Source organism: Trachemys scripta, chromosome 2 (genome assembly GCF_013100865.1).
Source record: "Trachemys scripta elegans isolate TJP31775 chromosome 2, CAS_Tse_1.0, whole genome shotgun sequence".
Classification (NCBI taxonomy): domain Eukaryota; kingdom Metazoa; phylum Chordata; order Testudines; family Emydidae; genus Trachemys; species Trachemys scripta.
In genome coordinates, this window is record NC_048299.1 from 146576072 (window position 1) to 146595546 (window position 19475).

The 19475-nt window shown below is 39.8% G+C and overlaps 1 protein-coding gene across 4 annotated transcripts in view; it reads left to right on the plus strand.

Moving 5' to 3' along the window:
• Positions 1-19475, plus strand: part of SLC23A2 (solute carrier family 23 member 2) — a 128746-nt gene that overhangs the window by 67471 nt on the left and 41800 nt on the right. For all 4 annotated transcript variants that reach the window (XM_034761790.1, XM_034761788.1, XM_034761789.1 and 1 more), the window contains one exon: positions 8905-9003. In XM_034761790.1, coding sequence (XP_034617681.1) covers positions 8905-9003 — 99 coding nt within the window. The remainder of the gene's footprint in view (positions 1-8904; positions 9004-19475) is intronic.

Here is a 19475-nt window from a genome sequence, read left to right on the forward strand (position 1 = left end):
CCTCCCCTTTGGACTACATGGGACCCCAGCTACCTTCCAGCGCCTTATGGACAAGCTATTACGCTCTCATAACAGTTATGCTGCTGCCTACTTGGATGATGTGGTCATTCATACCCCAGACTGGGAAACCCACTTGGAGAAGGTGGAGGCAGTCCTCGATACCTTCAGGCGAGCTGGCCTTACAGCAAACCCTGCCAAGTGCGCTGTAGGGTTTACAGAGGCCAAATATCTTGGCTACATTGTGGGAAAAGGTCTGGTAAAACTCCAAGTGAACAAGTTAGAGGCCATTCAAAATTGGCCCTGACCAAGTCGCAAGAAACAAGTCCGGCCGTTCCTAGGTGTGGTGGGGTATTACCGACGATTTATCCCCCACTTTGCCACAAGGGCAAGCCCCCTGACAGACCTAGAGAAAGCCCGTGGACCTGATCTGGTGAGATGGTCTGACGCAGCAGAGGAAGCATTACAGACCTACGGACTGCCCTCTGCAATAACCCCGTACTGATAGCCCCTGATTTCACCAAGGAGTTTATCCTGCAGACGGATGCATCAGAAGTAGGGTTGGGGGCCGTTCTATCACAGATGGTCGGGGAGGAGGAACACCCAATTCTATACCTCAGTCGGAAACTCCTTCCAAGGGAACAAAAATATGCAGTGGTGGAGAGAGAATGCCTCGCTGTAAAATGGGCCATGGAAACATTGCGCTACTACCTGCTTGGGCGCAGATTTGTCCTCGTGACCGACCATGCCCCTCTTCAATGGATGCAGCGGAACAAGGAGAAGAACACAAGAGTGACCAGATGGTTCTTAACCCTCCAACCTTTCCAGTTCCATGTGCAACACAGAGCAGGGAGCCGTCATGGCAACGCCGATGGCTTGTCACGTGTGCACTGTCTGGCGTCCCAAGCTGCCCAACCCCTTGACGTTGAGCAGGGGGGAGGGATATGTGACAGACCCAGACCAGTGGGGTACAGGAGTCTGGTAGAGGGCAAATATACTGGTCATTGGATGAGTAGTTTTCTGTTCCCTGAGTGACCAGAGCAGGGGCTGCACTAGAGTAATCAGGAACCTGCTAGAACTAGTTAAGGCAGGCAGGCTAATTAGGACACCTCATCAGCTCATCAGTTCATCAACATCCTTCTTGAACTGCAGGCACTGGAATTGGACACTGTATTCCAGCAGTTGTCGCACCAGTGCCAAACAATCACGGCAAGATTCAGTACAAATAGGTTGATTGGGGTAGGAAGTATATGAATGAACTACAGCCATAGCGATAAGAATGTTTTGTCTTATCAAGGCTTGTCTGTCTCAACCTTTCTGCTTTGAGAATCCTTTAAAATATCACTTATATTTCTCTTGAGGTAGGGATGAGCAGTGTCCAGGAACAGCTGTAGTTTGAATCAATGAAATTTTGAAAGGAGAATATTTGATATGTTACATTTTGTTGGGCACAATTCTTTTTCCCTTTGGTAAAAGATCACTGTAGTAACCTAGTACTAGAAAAAAAACTATTACTACATAGCTTTTTGTTCTCCTGTTGCTTATTCACATACACATCACTACTCAATGGTGATCACACATATGTCAGTACATCCGGCATTGTGAAACTCATTTAAAATAGGCCAAAAGTAAAATAAGTAGAGGTAAGTGACATGAGAATAAGAGCCCTTTGAATATAAACTTGTATACCCTAAGTCCTGTTGTAAATATCACCATGTAGAAAACAGAAGATGGTCTGTTTTGTGTGTGCTTCAAACAAACAAACAAACAAACAAACAAACAGAAAACCCCCATCAATGGTCCTGAGTTATTTTTCACTTGTTTTGTACAGTTTTCATGAAATCCTGTCACAAGACTTGGTGGAATGATCATATTGCAACATACAGACAGTTATGCCAAGAAAAAGTATTTTTCATTTTAGAATCATAAAAGCATCCCTGTTATGGGAGCACCACGTGCTTTTGCTGTTGAAATACTTAGTTTGATTTTTTTTCAGCTGCCATTAATGTTTGTAGTTGCATACTCATGCTTATTCTTCAGAGCTCTTGTGTGGCTCGAAAGCTGCTTCTCTCTCAAAGAAATTGGTTCAATAAAAGATATCACCCATTATATATAATACACAATTCGTTTTTATTATTCTAAAATGCCATCTTCCTCCTGTGCCTGTCAACCCAGCCTTCCTTAATGGGGTGATTTTTCATGGGTATTTTACTGAGCTAGTTTTACTTTAGGGAGGACTACTTAAAATTAGAGGTATTGTGTAAATTTTGATGGGAGTAGCATTTCACCCTATCCTTTACGGATCCCTGATGAGCATCTTCCCCTTATGAACGTTGGGAACAACGTCCTCCCAGCTGAAGAGTAGTGGATGAAGTGTCCTTTAATAAGGTGATGGTACTCCTTAACTAGTGGTATTGTTGAGCATCTGCCAGTCCTCTTCAAATGTTCTGAATGCAATGCCTGCACAGTTCTTCTCACATTGGTTGTCCCATGGAGCCGGAAACTGGAATTGGAAATTGAATCCTCATCTGTCTTCTACTGCAGCGCACCAGCACTATGCCATGAGCAGACTGACTGGTGGATAGAAATTACTCGGTAGTTTTAGTGTGAAATGTGTTTTGGTCCTGACTACACTGTAGAAGCTACCAAATTTTAGGTACTTGGCTAGAATATGATGATCATTCTGCATCCCCCAACACTTTCCCCTCCCTCCCCCGCACCCAAAAATAACACACTGAGAAATTCCATGGGTTTTGCAGTGTAGACAGGACTGATCTGGACTCTTGTATTGTGCTACAGTCCTGTAGAAGTACAAGTCTGTAATATAAGTCCAGGCTACACTACAAGACCAATCCGTATTCTGAGTTGATCGAACTTGTTTGGCAACTTGGTTTCGACACAGTGATCCCCTGATGAGACCTTTAGTTGGAGGAAGTAGGCTGTATTACTCATTTTGTCAATCTCATGCTGTAGCTTAAAAGTTTTTAAAACAAAATGTTTCCATTTGATGCATGACTAAAAACTATGGCAGGCATGGGACCCAGCCACTTCTAAATAAGTAACTCAGTGACAGAAAGGGAAACATGACTCTGTGTGCGGGATGTGGTTTATTTTGTGTGGTAGTTTCATTTCTTGCTGGTGAACAGTAACATCTCAGTTGCCCTGTTAATAATAAAAGGATGTCTTTTAGTTTTATTTATTTCTTTTTTTTTTTTACAGCCCCATAATGTCTAATGGCTCAAATATGAGAGTGCAGTTCATAAATAATTTGAATTGTGCAAAATACTATTGTGAAAAACTTCTCCTTGCTGGTATAACAGCTGCTTATGAATTTCAGATACACGGAAATTGAATATGGGAGGATTTGGGGTGGGGGGTGTTTTGTTTTTAAGGTTTTATTTTCCTGTGTCTCTTTCTCTTCTCCCCCCCCCCTCTTCCCTGGGGTGGGGGGAGAGGGGTTTATTGGGTAGAAGTGGACGTCAGTGTTGAATGCCTGTCTTGTGATGAAAAGGCTTTTTTGAAGAGGAAAGCTTTTTGCAGTATTTTTGAAAGGTCAGGTTCTGAAGTTGCCTGATCTTCTCTAGGAGCTAGCTGGATCCCCTCAGCTGAGAATAATAACAAGGAGTCTGGTGGCACCTTAAAGACTAACAGATTTATTTGGGCATAAGCTTTCGTGAGTAAAAACCTCACTTCTTCGGATGCATAGAGTGAAAGTTACAGATGCAGGCATTATATACTGACACATGGAGAGCAGGGAGTTACTTCACAAGTGGAGAACCAGTGTTGACAGGGCCAATTCAATCAGGGTGGATGTAGTCCACTCCCAATAATAGATGAGGAGGTGTCAATTCCAGGAGAGGAAAAGCTGCTTCTGTAATGAGCCAGCCACTCCCAGTCCCTATTCAAGCCCAGATTAATGGTGTTGAATTTGCAAATGAATTTTAGTTCTGCTGTTTCTCTTTGAAGTCTGTTTCTGAAGTTTTTTTGTTCAATGATAGTGACTTTTAAATCTGTAATAGAATGACCAGGGAGATTGAAGTGTTCACTTACTGGCTTATGTATGTTACCATTCCTGATGTCCGATTTGTGTCCATTTATTCTTTTGCGGAGGGACTGTCCGGTTTGGCCAATGTACATGGCAGAGGGGCATTGCTGGCACATGATGGCATATATGACATTAGTGGATGTGCAGGTGAATGAGCCCCTGATGGTGTGGCTGATGTGGTTGGGTCCTCTGATGCTGTTGCCAGAGTAGATATGGGGACAGAGTAGGCAACGAGGTTTGCTACAGGGATAGGTTCCTGGGTTGGTGTTTCTGTGGTGTGGTGTGTAGTTGCTGGTGAGTATTTGCTTCAGGTTGGGGGGTTGTCTGTAAGCGAGGACTGGCCTGCCTCACAAGGTCTGTGAGAGTGAGGGATCATTTTCCAGGATAGGTTGTAGATCGTGGACAATGCGCTGGAGAGGTTTTAGCTGGGGGCTGTATGTGATGGCCAGTGGTGTTCTGTTATTGTCCTTGTTAGGGCTAAGATACAACCGAATTTGCTCCAACCCCTCAGACAGAGACAAACACCTACAAGATCTTTATCAAGCATTCGTAAAACTACAATACCCACCTGGGGAAGTGTTAAGGCTGTATTCCCACTTTGAACTTTAGGGTACAAATGTAGGGGCCTGCATGAAAACTTTTAAGCTTAACTACCAGCTTAGCTCTGGTTTCGCTGCCACCATTTTAATGGATTCCCTCCCTGGGAAGCCTTGAAAAACCTTCACCAATTCCCTGGTGAATACAGATCCAAACCCCTTGGATCTAAAACAAGGAGAAATTAACCATTCCCCTCCTTCTTCCCACCAACTCCTGGTGAATTAATATCCAAACCCCTTGGATCTTAAAACAAGGAAAGATCAATCAGGTTCTTAAAAAGAAGGCTTTTAATTAAAGAAAAAGGTAAAAATCATCTCTGTAAAATCAGTATGGAAATTAACTTTACAGGGTAATCAAACTTAAAGAGCTCAGAGGACTTCCCTCTAGTTTTAGGTTCAAAGTACAGCAAACAAACATAAACACTTTAGTAAAAGGTACATTTACAAGTTGAGAAAACAAAGTAAAACTAACACGCCTTGCCTGGCTATTCACTTACAAGTTTGAAATAGGAGAGACTTGTTTAGAAAGATGTGGAGAACCTGGATTGATGTCTGGTCCCTCTCAATCCCGAGAGCGAACACCCTCACAAACAAAGAACACAAACAAAAACCTTCCCCCTCCCACCCCCCCAAGATTTGAAAGTATCTTGTCCCCTTATTGGTCTCCACTTGTGAAGTAACTCCCTGCTCTCCATGTGTCAGTATATAATGCCTGCATCTGTAACTTTCACTCTATGCATCCGAAGAAGTGAGGTTTTTACTCACGAAAGCTTATGCCCAAATAAATCTGTTAGTCTTTAAGGTGCCACCAGACTCCTTGTTGTTTTTGTAGATACAGACTAACACAGCTACCCCCTGATACTCAGCTGAGAATGTTTTATCTCCAGATGTTGTGCACTTCGTTCTGGGCTTTGTGAGCTTTGTTGTCCCAGAGAAGCGTAGCTGTCATGGTGGCTCATAGATCAAAATTCTGTCTCTAATATACCTGGGACTTGATCAGTTAATATTGCTTAGGACCAAAGCTGTACACTGTCGTTGGAACCTGACTGGAAGCCAGTGAAGGAACTTGAGGATAGGCATGACATACATGTTCACTGCAGCCTAATTCATTGGGAAGATGAAATCAGAGAACGTTTTGAAAAATTGTTAGATCAATAATGTATTGGGAAACATGCACTGCTTAAAAGAATGCATATGGAAATTCATTCAGTATTTTTACCATTTAAGATCTTCAGTGAATTGTGAGATGTTTTGACTGTTACCCAAAATGCATGCTTTTTTCCCCCCTGAATGTGTGTGGGTTTGTGGAAGGACATACAGGGAAAAGACTATAACTAATTGAAAGCAGGAATAGGAATTTCCTTTTTATATTTCTTGATGGCACTGAGCCTAATCCTGTAGTCTTTACACAGCCTAGACTCTCATTTATTTTTATTTGCGATATACAATGTTTCTAAAATATGGAAGGGCCTGAAATAGTCTGAAGTACTGCAATCAAGAATGCAGACATGGACAGCTTCATTGTTTACCATTTATAAAATTTTGTAAGACATCAGCTCTCATTGACATTGACAAACTGGAGTTGTATGTCTGTCTCTCTGTTTTGAGGACAGACACGAGGATTGTGTTCTGTGTATCTAAAAGAGTGTTGACCAGAGCACAAATGTCTGTTGCTGCATTCTTTTAGTGGAAATGCTTTTATTTTCAAGTGTGTAAGCTTTTCTAAAATAAACTTCATATCTTAAAAATTAGGTCATTTCCAGGCATGGCAAAGAATTGTTCTTTTTATTTATGTAAGTGTTCTAAAAAACTACAAATGGATTCTAACCCAGAATTGGTACAGAAATGAGCTTCCAAATCATTGTTGGTAACAGTTCAGTTGTCTGCCAGATAGCCTCTTAACTCTGTGAGAGAGCTCCTTTTTCGTCATCCCTTATTGAATTATGCCTGCTATTTCTAGATAGAGGAAAGGTTAGATTTTTCAGTACTCGGTAATATTTGCTCACTGGTGGAAAATGTTAACGTGAATGTTAAGATCTTTGTGACTTCTAACCTAGTTAATTTTCAACTAAAATATCAAGTTCTCATAGTTCAAAGTAGCTATAAAATGGTATTGGATCACTTCTGTTTTGCCAATGCACAAACTGATACTAATAACTTGTTGATGCAGTTTTTAGGTGAACTAGCAAACTGAATGCACTAGGTTATTGACACCTTCGTTGTTGTTGTGTGTTGGGTTTTTTTTGCCTTTGATCTGTCCGTGAAGGTTTACAACTAGTAGAAAATGGAGGTAAAATGTATACCTTGCAAAATAACGTCTTCGTTCTCAGAATTGTTAGAGAAAAAGAGAATCATGTATTAAATCACTGTCCATATTTGAACATGTGCTGTATTTTTAAGGATGGGTTTTCGCTTTTAGGATGAGTCTTGTATCCAAGGCGTGATGGATAAGAAGAACCCCAAAATCTGTCTATACTAATGGATCTGAGAACTTGCTGTTACTCCATATTAAATGCAATCTAAAGGCATAGAGTAGCAGATGATCAGCTTTTACTCTGGAGGAAAGAACAAATCTAAAATGAATCAACTGATAAATGAAGGTCTTTCAGAAATGAGCAGAAAGTGGAGGGAGAGGCATGGTCAATCAAAGGGAGACCTTCTCTGCAAAATATGTGCATAGATAAGCAAATAAATTATGGGGCTATAATTCCTCGAGATGTTATGGTGCTGACACAGATGGCAAGAGTGACGCAGAGACCAATTTATGCTTGTTCTAGTAGTATTGCTGTTACCTTTCTCCCACTTCCTTGTGTTACTTAGTTCCTCTCTCCTCCTCCTCCTGTAGTCTTCATTCACTGCCTGAATGGCTTTAGCTTACTGCTCTTGTGGCCTTAATAGGTTTATTTTTTAGTTTGCAGATGTGATTTCACACCCATGCACTGGGTCAGTCTTTTGGGGGGGGGGGGTGTTTTTATGGGGGGCTGATTGTGGAACTGAAAACTGCAATTCATGTTGTGTATAATGTATTCCAGGATATAAAAGAAGATGGTGGTAAGGATCAAAATCTCAATTGATTATAATACACAGTTCAGCATATTCTTATGTTAAATGCCTATTAAAAAGACCAGTGATCCATATTATTTAGATAATTGGTATTTATCTCATGGTCCAAAGTCAGAAATTATATAACAGAATGAAATACTTTGCATCACACTTGTGATTTATTACAGGCACTTAGGAGGGGAGTACTCTGCTAGAAAAGTCAAATAAAAAAATGCTTAGCATTTGCTTTTATGCTGTCAGATAGGCAATCTAAATGAGAGGTGTGGAGTTAAGAAAAACTCATGACATTGATTTCATGGTGTTGTATTCAAATGCTTCAGTAATGAAAGTACATCTAATTTCCAGAGAATTTTACTGTGCTCACGCTGAAAGAATTTGAGAGCATGACAAAATCTTCCCCTTTCCCTTACTTGGGAAACAAGGTGAAGATTAAAGCCAGAAATTCCCCATTTTCATCTAAGTGCCATTAAAAACACAAGCAAAAGAGACAGTTGGTTATTCATTATCACAAACCATGCTTTTGTTTAGTAGAGAAACAAGAATACTGTGTTGCTTTTAATCGATTATACATATATAATTAAAAAAAAATCTTCTCAGCAAGATGTCTGGAAATGTGACCTTTACTTTATGAACTGCTATAGAATATGGCAGTGGCTCTCAACCTTTCCAGGCTACTGTACCCTTTCAGGACTCGGAATCTGATTTGGCTTGCATACCCCCCAAGTTTCACCTCACTTAAAAACTACTTGCTTACAAAATCAGACACAAAAAAATACAAAAATGTCACAGCACACTAGTACTGACAGATTGCTTGCTTTCTCATTTTTACCATATAATTCTGGAATAAATCAATCAGTGCATAGTATATAGAGCAATATAAACAAGTCATTGTCTGTATGAAATTTTTGTTTGTACTGACTTTGCTAGTGATTCTTTATGTAGCCTGTTGTAAAACTAGGCAAATATCGAGATGAGTTGATGTACCCGCCGGAAGACCTCTGTGTACCCCCAGGGGTACACGTACCCCTGGTTGAGAACCACTGCAATATGGCCACTAGAACGCTTGACTATATTCTTAAGGTGCTACAGTGAGAGAGCTTCTTGTTACATACTTTTTAATGTTTTTTAGAGACAGTTGACATCAAATAGGGTGTCACAAGCTGTGTAGTTAAGTAAGTTACGATGTATGTGGATTTTTTGTAGGTTGTCATAAGTGGTGGAGCGACATCGAGTGGTGATCAGGACACAGAGGACACAGAGCTGATGGCAATCTATACCACAGAAAATGGCATAGCAGAAAAGGTATAATTTTTTGTTAAATACTTTGTAAAATTCATGTTAATATAAAATAACTTACTCTTGCTTCATCCTAGGGCCTGGGCATTCTTTCTAATTAATTTAAATTCATTGTCTACCTTCTCTACTTCCACAAAAAACACTGACTTACAGCCCCAATTCTTGGTTCACTGAGGTATTTACCTTCCTTATGACTGCAGGGTCAGGTCCTTGGTTATAGAGCTCAAGGAGCGACACAGCAATTAGGTTGGGAGTTAAAGCACACAAACAATTTCTTTAATTCTTAATATGCTGCTTTTTTGCATTTCTGAACTCCATCTGGCCTTTTACACATCCTCATGTGCTGCCACACTCTGTCAAACTTGCTTCTGCTGAAGACATCTAGAAGTATTAAAATGTATCAACTTAGGGCTAGTCTATGCTGTGTGGTCACAGTAGAGCTCTGGGAGAGAGCTCCTCCAGTGCTCTAAAAAAGCCACCTCTACAAGGGGCCTAACTACCAGCGCTGGTGCACTGTCTACACTAGCATGTTACAGCGCTGAAACCTGCAGCGCTCAGGGGTGTGTTTTTTTCACACCCCTGAGCGAGAAAGTTGCAGCGCTGTAAAGTGCTATTGTAGACAAGCATGTAAAGGAAAGAACAAAGGACCACGGGCTCAACCCCTCTGTAAATCCCTTCAGTGAGTTCCTATGTGTCATGAGATTGCAAGATCTCCTCCTCCCACCATCAGTCTACACAGCAGCCTCATAACTATTCCTTTTAGATCTCTCTAAAGCTAACTTTCTGCAAACTAAACCCTGCCAATTCCAATGCATTTAGATCCCCCCAATAGCACTCTATAATTTTGATCAGATGGGTAGTTTTAATCTTAAAATGTCCATAATAACAAGGTAAATGATGTTTCTAAATATTGATTCAATCACTCTGACTTTGAAATTTTCAACAAGAACTTTCTCACTTCCCTTTTAGAAGGCAGAATTAATGAGAATTACAGGAAAAAAGCCTGCCAGCAGGTGTTCTGGCATTAAGACTGTAGTGATTTTTGTGCCCTTTGTCTTGTTTCTCACATACTCAAGTTTCTAATCCTTCCGAATACAAGGGCATTTTTTTGTTCTTTACTGAAAGCATTGTGAACCCATAAATACACCCATAAATGTTCTCCTTGGGTATTGGTAGTGGCATATTAACTATTCAAAGAGACTCTGTTAAGGCAACTAGGCCTAAAATTAAATCAGTCAGCTTGGTTTTGATTTCGTAGCATTTATCATAGAATCATGGAACTGGAAAGGACCTCGAGAGGTCATCTAGTCCAGTCCCCTGCACTCAAGGCAGGACTAAGTATTATCTAGACCATCCCTGACAGGTGTTCGTCCAACCTGCTCTTAAAAATCCCCAATGATGAAGATTCCACAACCTCCCTAGGCAATTTATTCCAGTGCTTAACCACCCTGACAGTTAGGAAGTTTTTCCTAATGTCCAACCTAAACCGCCCTTGCTGCAATTTAAGCCCATTGCTGCTTGTCCTATCCTCAGAGGTTAAGAAGAACAATTTTTCTCCCTCCTCCTTGTAACAACCTTTTATGTACTTGAAAACTGTTATCATGCCCCCTCTCAGTCTTCTCTTCTCCAGACTAAACAAACCCAGTTTTTTCAATTTTCCCTCATAGGTCATGTTTTCTAGACCTTTAATCATTTTTGTTGCTCTTCTCTGGACTCTCTCCAGTTTGTCCACATCTTTCTTGAAATGCGGTGCCCAGAACTGGACACAATACTCCAGTTGAGGCCTAATCAGAGTGGAGTAGAGCGGAAGAATTACTTCTCATGCCTTGCTTACAATACTCCTGCTAATACATCCCAGAATGATGTTTGCTTTTTTTGCAACAGTGTTACACTGTTGACTCTCATTTAGCTTGTGATCCACTATGACCCCCAGATCCCTTTCTGCAGTACTCCTTCCTAGGAAGTCATTTCCCATTTTGTATGTGTGCAACTGATTATTCTTTCCTAAGTGGAATACTTTGCATTTGTCCTGATTGAATTTCATCCTATTTACTTCAGACCATTTCTCCAGTTTGTCCAGATCATTTTTAATTTTAATCCTATCTTCCAATGCACTTGCAACCCTCCCTGCATCCCCCAAGCTTGGTATCGTCCGCAAACTTTATAAGTGTACTCTCCATACCATTATCTAAATTATTGATAAAGATATTGAACAGAACCGGACCTAGAACCAATCCCTGCGGGACCCGACTCATTATGCCCTTTCAGCATGACTCTGAACCACTGATAACTACTCTCTGGGAACGATTTTCCAACCAGTTATGCACCTACCTTATTAGTAGCTCCATCTAGGTTGTATCGACATTGCAAGATAACACAGATAGAAAAAGAGCTAATAGGGTAGGGCAGTGTTGCAAACAGGCAGAATATACAAGAATGTAAAAGAATCTTAGCTCTTCTGGTGCATAGGCAGTAAGATTCTTGTATATCGGTCTGCATGGGCAAAAACAAGTGGTTTAGCTGAGTTAGCTCTGCTGAGTTAGGCCTTATGTAAACAAAAATGTTGCCCCAGTTGAACTTATATGTTAAACCAGTTTAAGTTAAAACAGTGGAAACCCGTGTTGACATGCTTCTGATTAAGAATAGTTTATTTTGGTTAGCTTTAACACCTTTCTAATCAACTTAAATTAAATTGAAATCAACTTGGTTTATCCAAATCACAGTGACCACACAGCCTTTTGTTCCAGTTTAACTAAGGGCATAGTTGCATCTCTCAAGGATGTGAAAAATCCACACCCCTGAGAGATGTAGCTATAAGGACCTTATCCCTGGTTTAGACAGTGCTAAGTTGATGGAAGAATTTTTCTGTAAACCTAGCAAATGTCTCCCGTCGAAGGGGATTACCTGTGCCACAGAGAAGCACTGCAGTGGCGCAGCTGGGTTGCTCTAGTCTTTTCAGGGTAGATATACCCCAAAGCTGCTTAATATCCCACCTTTAATTTAAGCTTTCTCATGGTGAGGAAGCCGTAGGTTAACTAAACTGAAAACCCTTCAGTGCCCACATAAGCATAGTTTAATACCTTTAAGATTGTCAGCACAGGCGCAACACAGCTGACTTAAACAATCTTAAAGGTGATAAACTATACCTGTATGGGCATTGAGGGGGGATTTAAGTCAAATTAAGCTGATTAGATTGAAAGGCACATCTCTTCTTTGCCCATGTAGACCAATCCTCTGAGATACCTGCTGGCTCACAAGAATGGACCAGTCAGAGCAAGAAGAGGTGATGCCTTTGGAGTAGTCTAGTGTCACTTATATGCATCCGTTCTGGGTTGTAAGTGTGTGTTGCGAGTTGGGGTTTCCATCTGTTGCATTTGGCTGCTTTTAGGTTTTTTTTTTTTTTTTGAATGGTGAGGACAGATTTTCTTTTCTTTTTTTAAATGTAATGTGCTCTCATGCTATGTCAAATACATGGAATACATTTGTCCATGTCATGCCTGAAACCTTTCAAAAGCAGGCATGAAATGATAAAGGTTCATCATTTCTGCCTTTCATGTGTCTGTTTCTTCCTCTGTCCAAATTAGCTCTTTACCTTTTACAATGCAATTTTGTTTTATTGTTGATGGTTACATTGAACTCAAGAGGCTGGGTAAGCTGTGCTAATTGCTGTTAGCCCACCACTCTTGTATTGCTAAAATCATGTAGAATTTGGGTCCTGGTTCAAGTTGGGGCTCGTTTTAATCAACTTTAAAAAAAAATCTGACAAAATAGCCGCTACTAGACATAGCACCTTTTTGGTGCAAGAAGTAAGTTGTGTTTTTTTATTTTTTTCCCTCACACTTGTCCTTTATAAGAGATGCTCTGCTGTTCCAACTCCTTCTGATTTCAGCACCTCTCTGGATTGGGCCCATGAATTTTGAAGTCAGTTTCGAAGAGAGAGTTTGGTGGCAATACATGCACTGCTTTTGTCAGTCTTTGTGCACATTTTACTTATTCACAGTCTTTGCAGATTTTCTAATCTGGCATCTTTATCGTCCAATTTTCCTTTTAAGAAATACGTATTTCTAATAGGGATGAAATAGATCTTTCGTTTTTTGACTGGTGGAAAATATTTCACAAAAGTCTTGAATCAGATAGTGCAGGAAGCTGCTTGCTCTGTTACAGGAAAAACATAATAGATTAGGTGGTGGCAAACATGAGCTATGTCTTTTTCCTCCTTTAACGAAAAGGACTACACAAAGTTATCTGTAGGCTGTCACATCTCATCCCTTGAAACTGATTCACTGTTTATGGGGGAGATTTTCAAAGGCACAAAGGGGAGTTAGGAACCCAAGTCCCTGTGACTTTCAGTGAGAGTTGAGTGCGTAACTGCCTTTTGTGCCTTTGAAAATCTCTCCTTAAACCTGCCCGCAGGGCTACTTGAAAGAATTAAGGATTTCTTAATCCTAGAGGGTGGAGTAGGGGAGGGCTTTAATCTATTCCATCAGCCTTATTCATGCTGATAAATAGAACTGTAAGTGTCAGTAGTCATTATGGGATTACTCTTCAGTCGTGTTGTATTCCTGTTAAACAAGTGGGCTTTCTATATTGAAACAAACGTTGACTTTCACAGATTTTGTGAAACTAAAGAAATCTTGATTAATGTATTTCCCCTAGTACTGTTGGTGTTAAGCCATATAAGTGACATCTTTGTGCTGAGTGTTAATACGCCAAGGACTGGAGAACTTCTTCAAGGAAAATCTTGTTTGGGGCTTGAACCCCAAATGCCATTAGACCTTTGATTGTCTGAAGCTGGGACTGGATGATGGGGGATAGATCACTCAATAATTGCCTGTTCTGATCGTTCTCTCTGAAGCATCTGGCACTGGCCACTGTCAAAAGACAGGATATTGGCGTCGTTGGACTATTGGTCTGACCCAGTATGTCCTTTCTTATGTTCTTATAACCTTCCCTTTTGTAATGTAGACTCTGTAGCCTGAAATGTTTCAAGTGAAACTATATGGAATAGTTATTGATCTGGTGACCAAATTACCAGAACTTTTTAAAAATGACTGTTAAAAATATCTGACTTGAAGGTAGCTTTAGTTATAATCATATATTTATATTAGGTTTTTATAGAGATCTTTAGAATCCAGTTCTGCTATTCATCTTTAAAATTTAGACTAAAAATAGGCAATGTTAAAACAGGCATCACAGTCTTAATTTGTCAGTGTGTTTTGCTTTGAAATGATCTGTCTAATACTAACATAAGAATGACCTTACTGGGTCAGACCAAAGGTCCATCTAGCCCAGTATCCTGTCTACTGACAGTGGCCATTGCCAGGTACCCCAGAGGGAGTGACCTAACAGGTAATGATCAAGTTATCTCTCTCCTGCCATCAATCTCCACCCTCTGACAGACAGAGGCTAGGGACACCATTCCTTACCCATCCTGGCTAATAACATTAATGGACTTAACCTCCATGAATTTATCCAATTCTCTTTTAAACGCTGTTATATTCCTAGCCTTCACAACCTCCTCAGGCAAGGAGTTCCACAGGTTGACTGTGCGCTGTGTGAAGAAGAACTTCCTTTTATTTGTTTTAAACCTGCTGCCCATTAATTTCATTTGGTGGCCCCTAGTTCTTGTATTAAGGAAAAGTTATTTACTTATTCCCATATCTACTTTCTCCACATCACTCATGATTTTATATACCTCCATCATATCTCCCCTTAGTCTCCTCTTTTCCATACTAATACTAAAATCACATACTTTATGGAAAGGTATTTGTTAAATCATAGGACATAATTGAGATTTTTGGGAAGAGCTGCATAGATTCTTTTCTTTATTAATATTTGGTTAGTTCCTTGACTATCTGAAAGGTTTTTAGCTGTAACTTTGGAAGGCTAATAATATACCAGCATCATTTTGGATTATATTTTGTTTAACAAGAACATTAGATAAATATCTGAAACAAAGTCCACAATATATCAACTTGTCTAGATGCAGAAAACTTTTTATTCCAGAGTCCAACTGCGAACACTAAGCTTACTCAGAGAGCCATAAAGATTATTTCTCTGTTTCTAATATAATATTTTAACAGGCAAAACTCCAGTTTTCATTATGGTACTGCAAAGATTAACTTTGGCAACTGGTGAGTTGTAAATTTTATCTGATGCTAGTATTGCACCATGGGGATTGGGTCACATCAAGGCAAAGCTTGCATGTGGTAGCAATAATCTGATAAAGACTCTTTAATATGCAAAATTTATTATGGTAAAATCACCGTTGTATATTGGTCTTCAGATTTGAAAGCATGCATTTGCTGACTAATTTTTGTGCCTAAATTGTATTTTTATCTGTTTTCTACTGATTTCTTAACTCCTCATCTAGTTCTAGGACAATTTAGCCAGCTACATGCCAGTGTAACTCAGATTACGTTACACTGAAGAAAAACATCCATTCATTGCTTCAACACACTAAGTACTCAGTTCTGGGTACTTCTTTTTCTGTCTCTTTTTTTTAAACTGTACGTGAACAAGATTGTAAATAGTGCATAATATAATTTGCCCTATATAGATAGAGAATTTATCAGCTCTGCTTGATTTAGGAACTTGGTAGAGGTGAAAGGAGATGGCTTTATCCATTAGCCATCTAGTGTGGGAGATAATGGTTGACACTGTAATTTCCTTTATGTAAACATATCTCTTCTGTTTATCAATCACCCTTAACAACAAGGTATCAATCATGTTTCTTTTTTGTTGTTGTTCTATTTCTCATAAAATATCACTCATCAAAGACCAAACAAGACTTAAAGAAAAAAGTTCAAAGTGAAGATAACTAAAATTTGTATAATCTGTGGCAAGTAAATATGCACACTAACATGTATAAGTCTGTAGACCATGAATGCTAAATTACCTGGCACCTGTTAGTCCCAATATTAGGCCTGATAGCCGGAGTGAAAATAGCTGCACTGCCCAAAGGCTCCAATTTAAAGAAATAAACACTTGTGCACTGCTTATTGCATAATTGATTTAATTGTAAAGTGTTGTCAGTTAGCTCATCATATAACACTTTTAAAAATGTATCTTGAATTATGTCTCTTACATTTTTATCATCTTTCACTTCTGACTTCTCTCCACTTCTTTATTTTTTCCCCTTTATTAGATCATGGTGTAAGTCTGTCAGTTATTTTTGGTGTCTTTCTCCCTTTGCTTCCATTATTTCCCTTTTGCTTTGTTCCCTTACTCTGTGTGGTTTTCTCTATACATATCCATATATGTCTCACTTCTCCAGCCCCACAAAAAATTATTTCAGTAATCTGTTTATTTTCCAGTCTATTCCATCACGCTCATTCACGCAAATCCGCTAACTTGGTCACACACTCACTCCCATCAAATACCTCATGTTACATTCCAGGGTGCAATCCAGACCAGTGAGGGGTGGTCACCACTTGCCCTGCAACTTTGGGTGCCTCACAATGTTTTGATGATGTAGCTCCCAACCTGGGCCGCTCACAAACAGCCTTCCAGCATGCAGGTCACACCCTAAGGACTGGACAGTGCAGACACAATTTTTTGAAAAAATACAGGCCTAGGAGTGTGATGGGGTTATCCTGCAAGTATAGGATCTTAGGCTGGTGGAAGCCAGACTGTGGTTGGTGTGTTGCTGACAGACTGCTGGGCTCAGAGCTGCTGGATGTGTTTGTTTGAATGTTTTCTATTTCTAAATATATTTTCAGGCTTTTAATCTCTTTTGTTATAGATGGGTGTGTTGTAAACTTGTGTTTGGGTGGGCCAATAAATAACGCCAATAATAATAAATAATGGCCAGGTAGGACAGTGGGCTAATAAATAACGCTTTTATCGTAGAAAATTTCCCACCATCACTGTAGAGCTGGTGCAATTTCACCTGTCTTGTGAAGACCAGTGGGGAGTGTTTCTGGGTAGTATGGTGCTAATGCAGCTGTGGGAAGTTATTGGAAGCTCCTCAGCATAGCTGCAGACCAAGAGAAGAGGCCAAAGGGCAAGGACCAATGAAGGCACATCAGCTTGCCCAGATTATGGCCAGGACTTTGCATGAAATCTAGTACCTAATGTTGTGGCATTCTGAACATGTGAAGGCAAAAATGTCACTTCAGCACACTGTCATAGGCAACTTGTCAAGGTCAGGCCACTCAGTTAGTCTTTGGAAGGACTTGACCTTGGAAAGTTACCCATGACACACAGTATCAACAGTGTTCTGTTGGATAAGGGGGCAAATGATAATTTTGCCTTCAGGAGTGTAGGGCAACTGTCCATCGTGTTTAATTTGTGCTCCTAGATGGATGGCTTTACCAAAACAACTCTGGCATTGTTCACAAGGAAACAATTTTTCTCTATTGGTATTAGACTTAGCTTTTATTTAACAGGGTGGTGGTGTTTCCTTCTTGACCGTTTTTAGTCAGTATGTTGATGACTTAGCCAAAAAATTAATTAAAATACAAAATCCCCTATTATAAACAAAATCCTCAGCAAGTACATATACTAATCTCAGAGCAAAAGGAAGGATGAGGAGAAATGTATACAGGCACAAAAACACTCTTAAGAAGTTGAGCAGAACTTTATTGCAATGAGACTGAAACCATCACAGAAATTTCTCTTGAAGTATACTTAACTTCCTGGGCGAGGGCTCTTCTTTTCCGACAGACTGTCTCAGTCTCAATTTGTCCTAAGCCCTCCTTAGATTGGGCTTTTCTGGTTGTCCAGCTGTTCAACCTAATGAATAAGAAAAGTCCCCATGTCACATAAAGGTGCCATCGGGTCTCCCCACATTTTCACTAACTTCTGCATCTCCCTTTCTCTCTCCATTTTTTTTTTTTTTCCGGTGGCAGCTTTCTTTTCCCCACTGATGCTCTTCACTCAGCTTCGTCTTCACTGACACAAAGCAAGATATCAAACATGCTGTAGTTAGCTTGCTGTATAATCCTGAGTGGAGGCAGAAGGCACTTAGTGTCTACCATGAAAGTGGCTAGGTGAGGTCAGTGCTATGTACCTCCTGCCCATGGTTAACCTCACCTAATTTACTCTCATAAAAATAAATTGATTTTTCCCCATTCTGTTTTTAGTTATCCTTTGGTAAAAGCATACGCTTAGTGCTGCTGCTGGTCTGCCAGATGGGAGCCACACTGAACAGCTTCCTCTCAGTGATCATTTAGGAGCTATCCCTCTCATTTCAATCATTCCTTCAACAAAACACTGAATTTAACATTTTGAGTAGGCTTCTAGGATATGAATATCACTGTACTCCGCACAGGAAAAATCTCAATGTCCCCATTCTTCCCCAGCCCTATATGTAATTTATCTGAGTATGGATGTGTAGCCTAGGCAGTTGTATTTGTTTTGCTAACAAAATCAGTGCAGTGTGAAAAAGAAATGTCATGGGTCAGTTGATTTCCATGACGCTTTGGATAATAAACTAAATTGGGATCATGTAAGAATTCTACGTGGATTTATCTCAATGAAAGGAAAGGGGAGTCTGGGAAAGTTATCAGTTTTGCGTAAGGCTTTTTCATGTGAATTTGTTCTGAGTGTGGATTAGACCAGAACAGTAGTTATATAAGTTATCATTCAGGGTTTAAAATGCTAAAATCAAATCCTCCCTCCTGCTCAAATGTTCTTGGCACTAAAAGACATGTAGGTATTTTGATCTCAGTTTTAATTCCCCAGTTTTGAAATGAAGCCATTAAAATTGTGTTTAAAATATTTTAGTGTAGAAAATACGATAATGATTCTGAAATTATTGCAGACTATCTAGGGAGGCTGGAAGGTACTACCATACACGTAGCTGCTTTTCTAGCATGCTCTCTCCTAATTAGGGTGTATTAATGTGCAGAGGCCAAATTCAGATCTCATTTACACTTGGCAAATCCAGAGTAACTCAGTTTGTCTGTATTAAAGATGCTCTGGATTACTTAATGTAGCTATATCAACGTTTTTTTTTCTACATGCTTCAGTGTGCGGCAACAAGCAACAACCCCATAAGGTTTGCTATGTTGCTAAAAATGATTGAACATGACTAAAAGAAGTAAGAGGCCATCTGAGAATGCAGTCATAATAGTTTGAAATGTTCTTGCCCTCAGTTTAGATCTCTGATGCAAGGATTGCCATTTTACTTTTGAAATATCCATTGTTGAATGTTCTTCTACTTACTCTTTTTTTCCTCATTCTCCTTTTTTGTGTAAACCAATCAGTCATGATAATCCCCATTTATTTTGGCATAATCTGCTGCCAAAGTGGTTATATCACAAATGGAGGATTATGCTTTGTTTGTCTGAATAGGCAGGGGATGGGTTATGAAAGAGAATCTTTTTATTCACGCTCAGTAGTTAGAGTTGGGGATAGCGGTTGATCATCTCAAAGGTTTAAGCTTTTAATATGCACTGGTGTTGCTTTGGAATACTAGAACCCCGTCCTCTTCAAGAGTACCTTAAAAGTCTAACATTCCAAATTCAGTTATT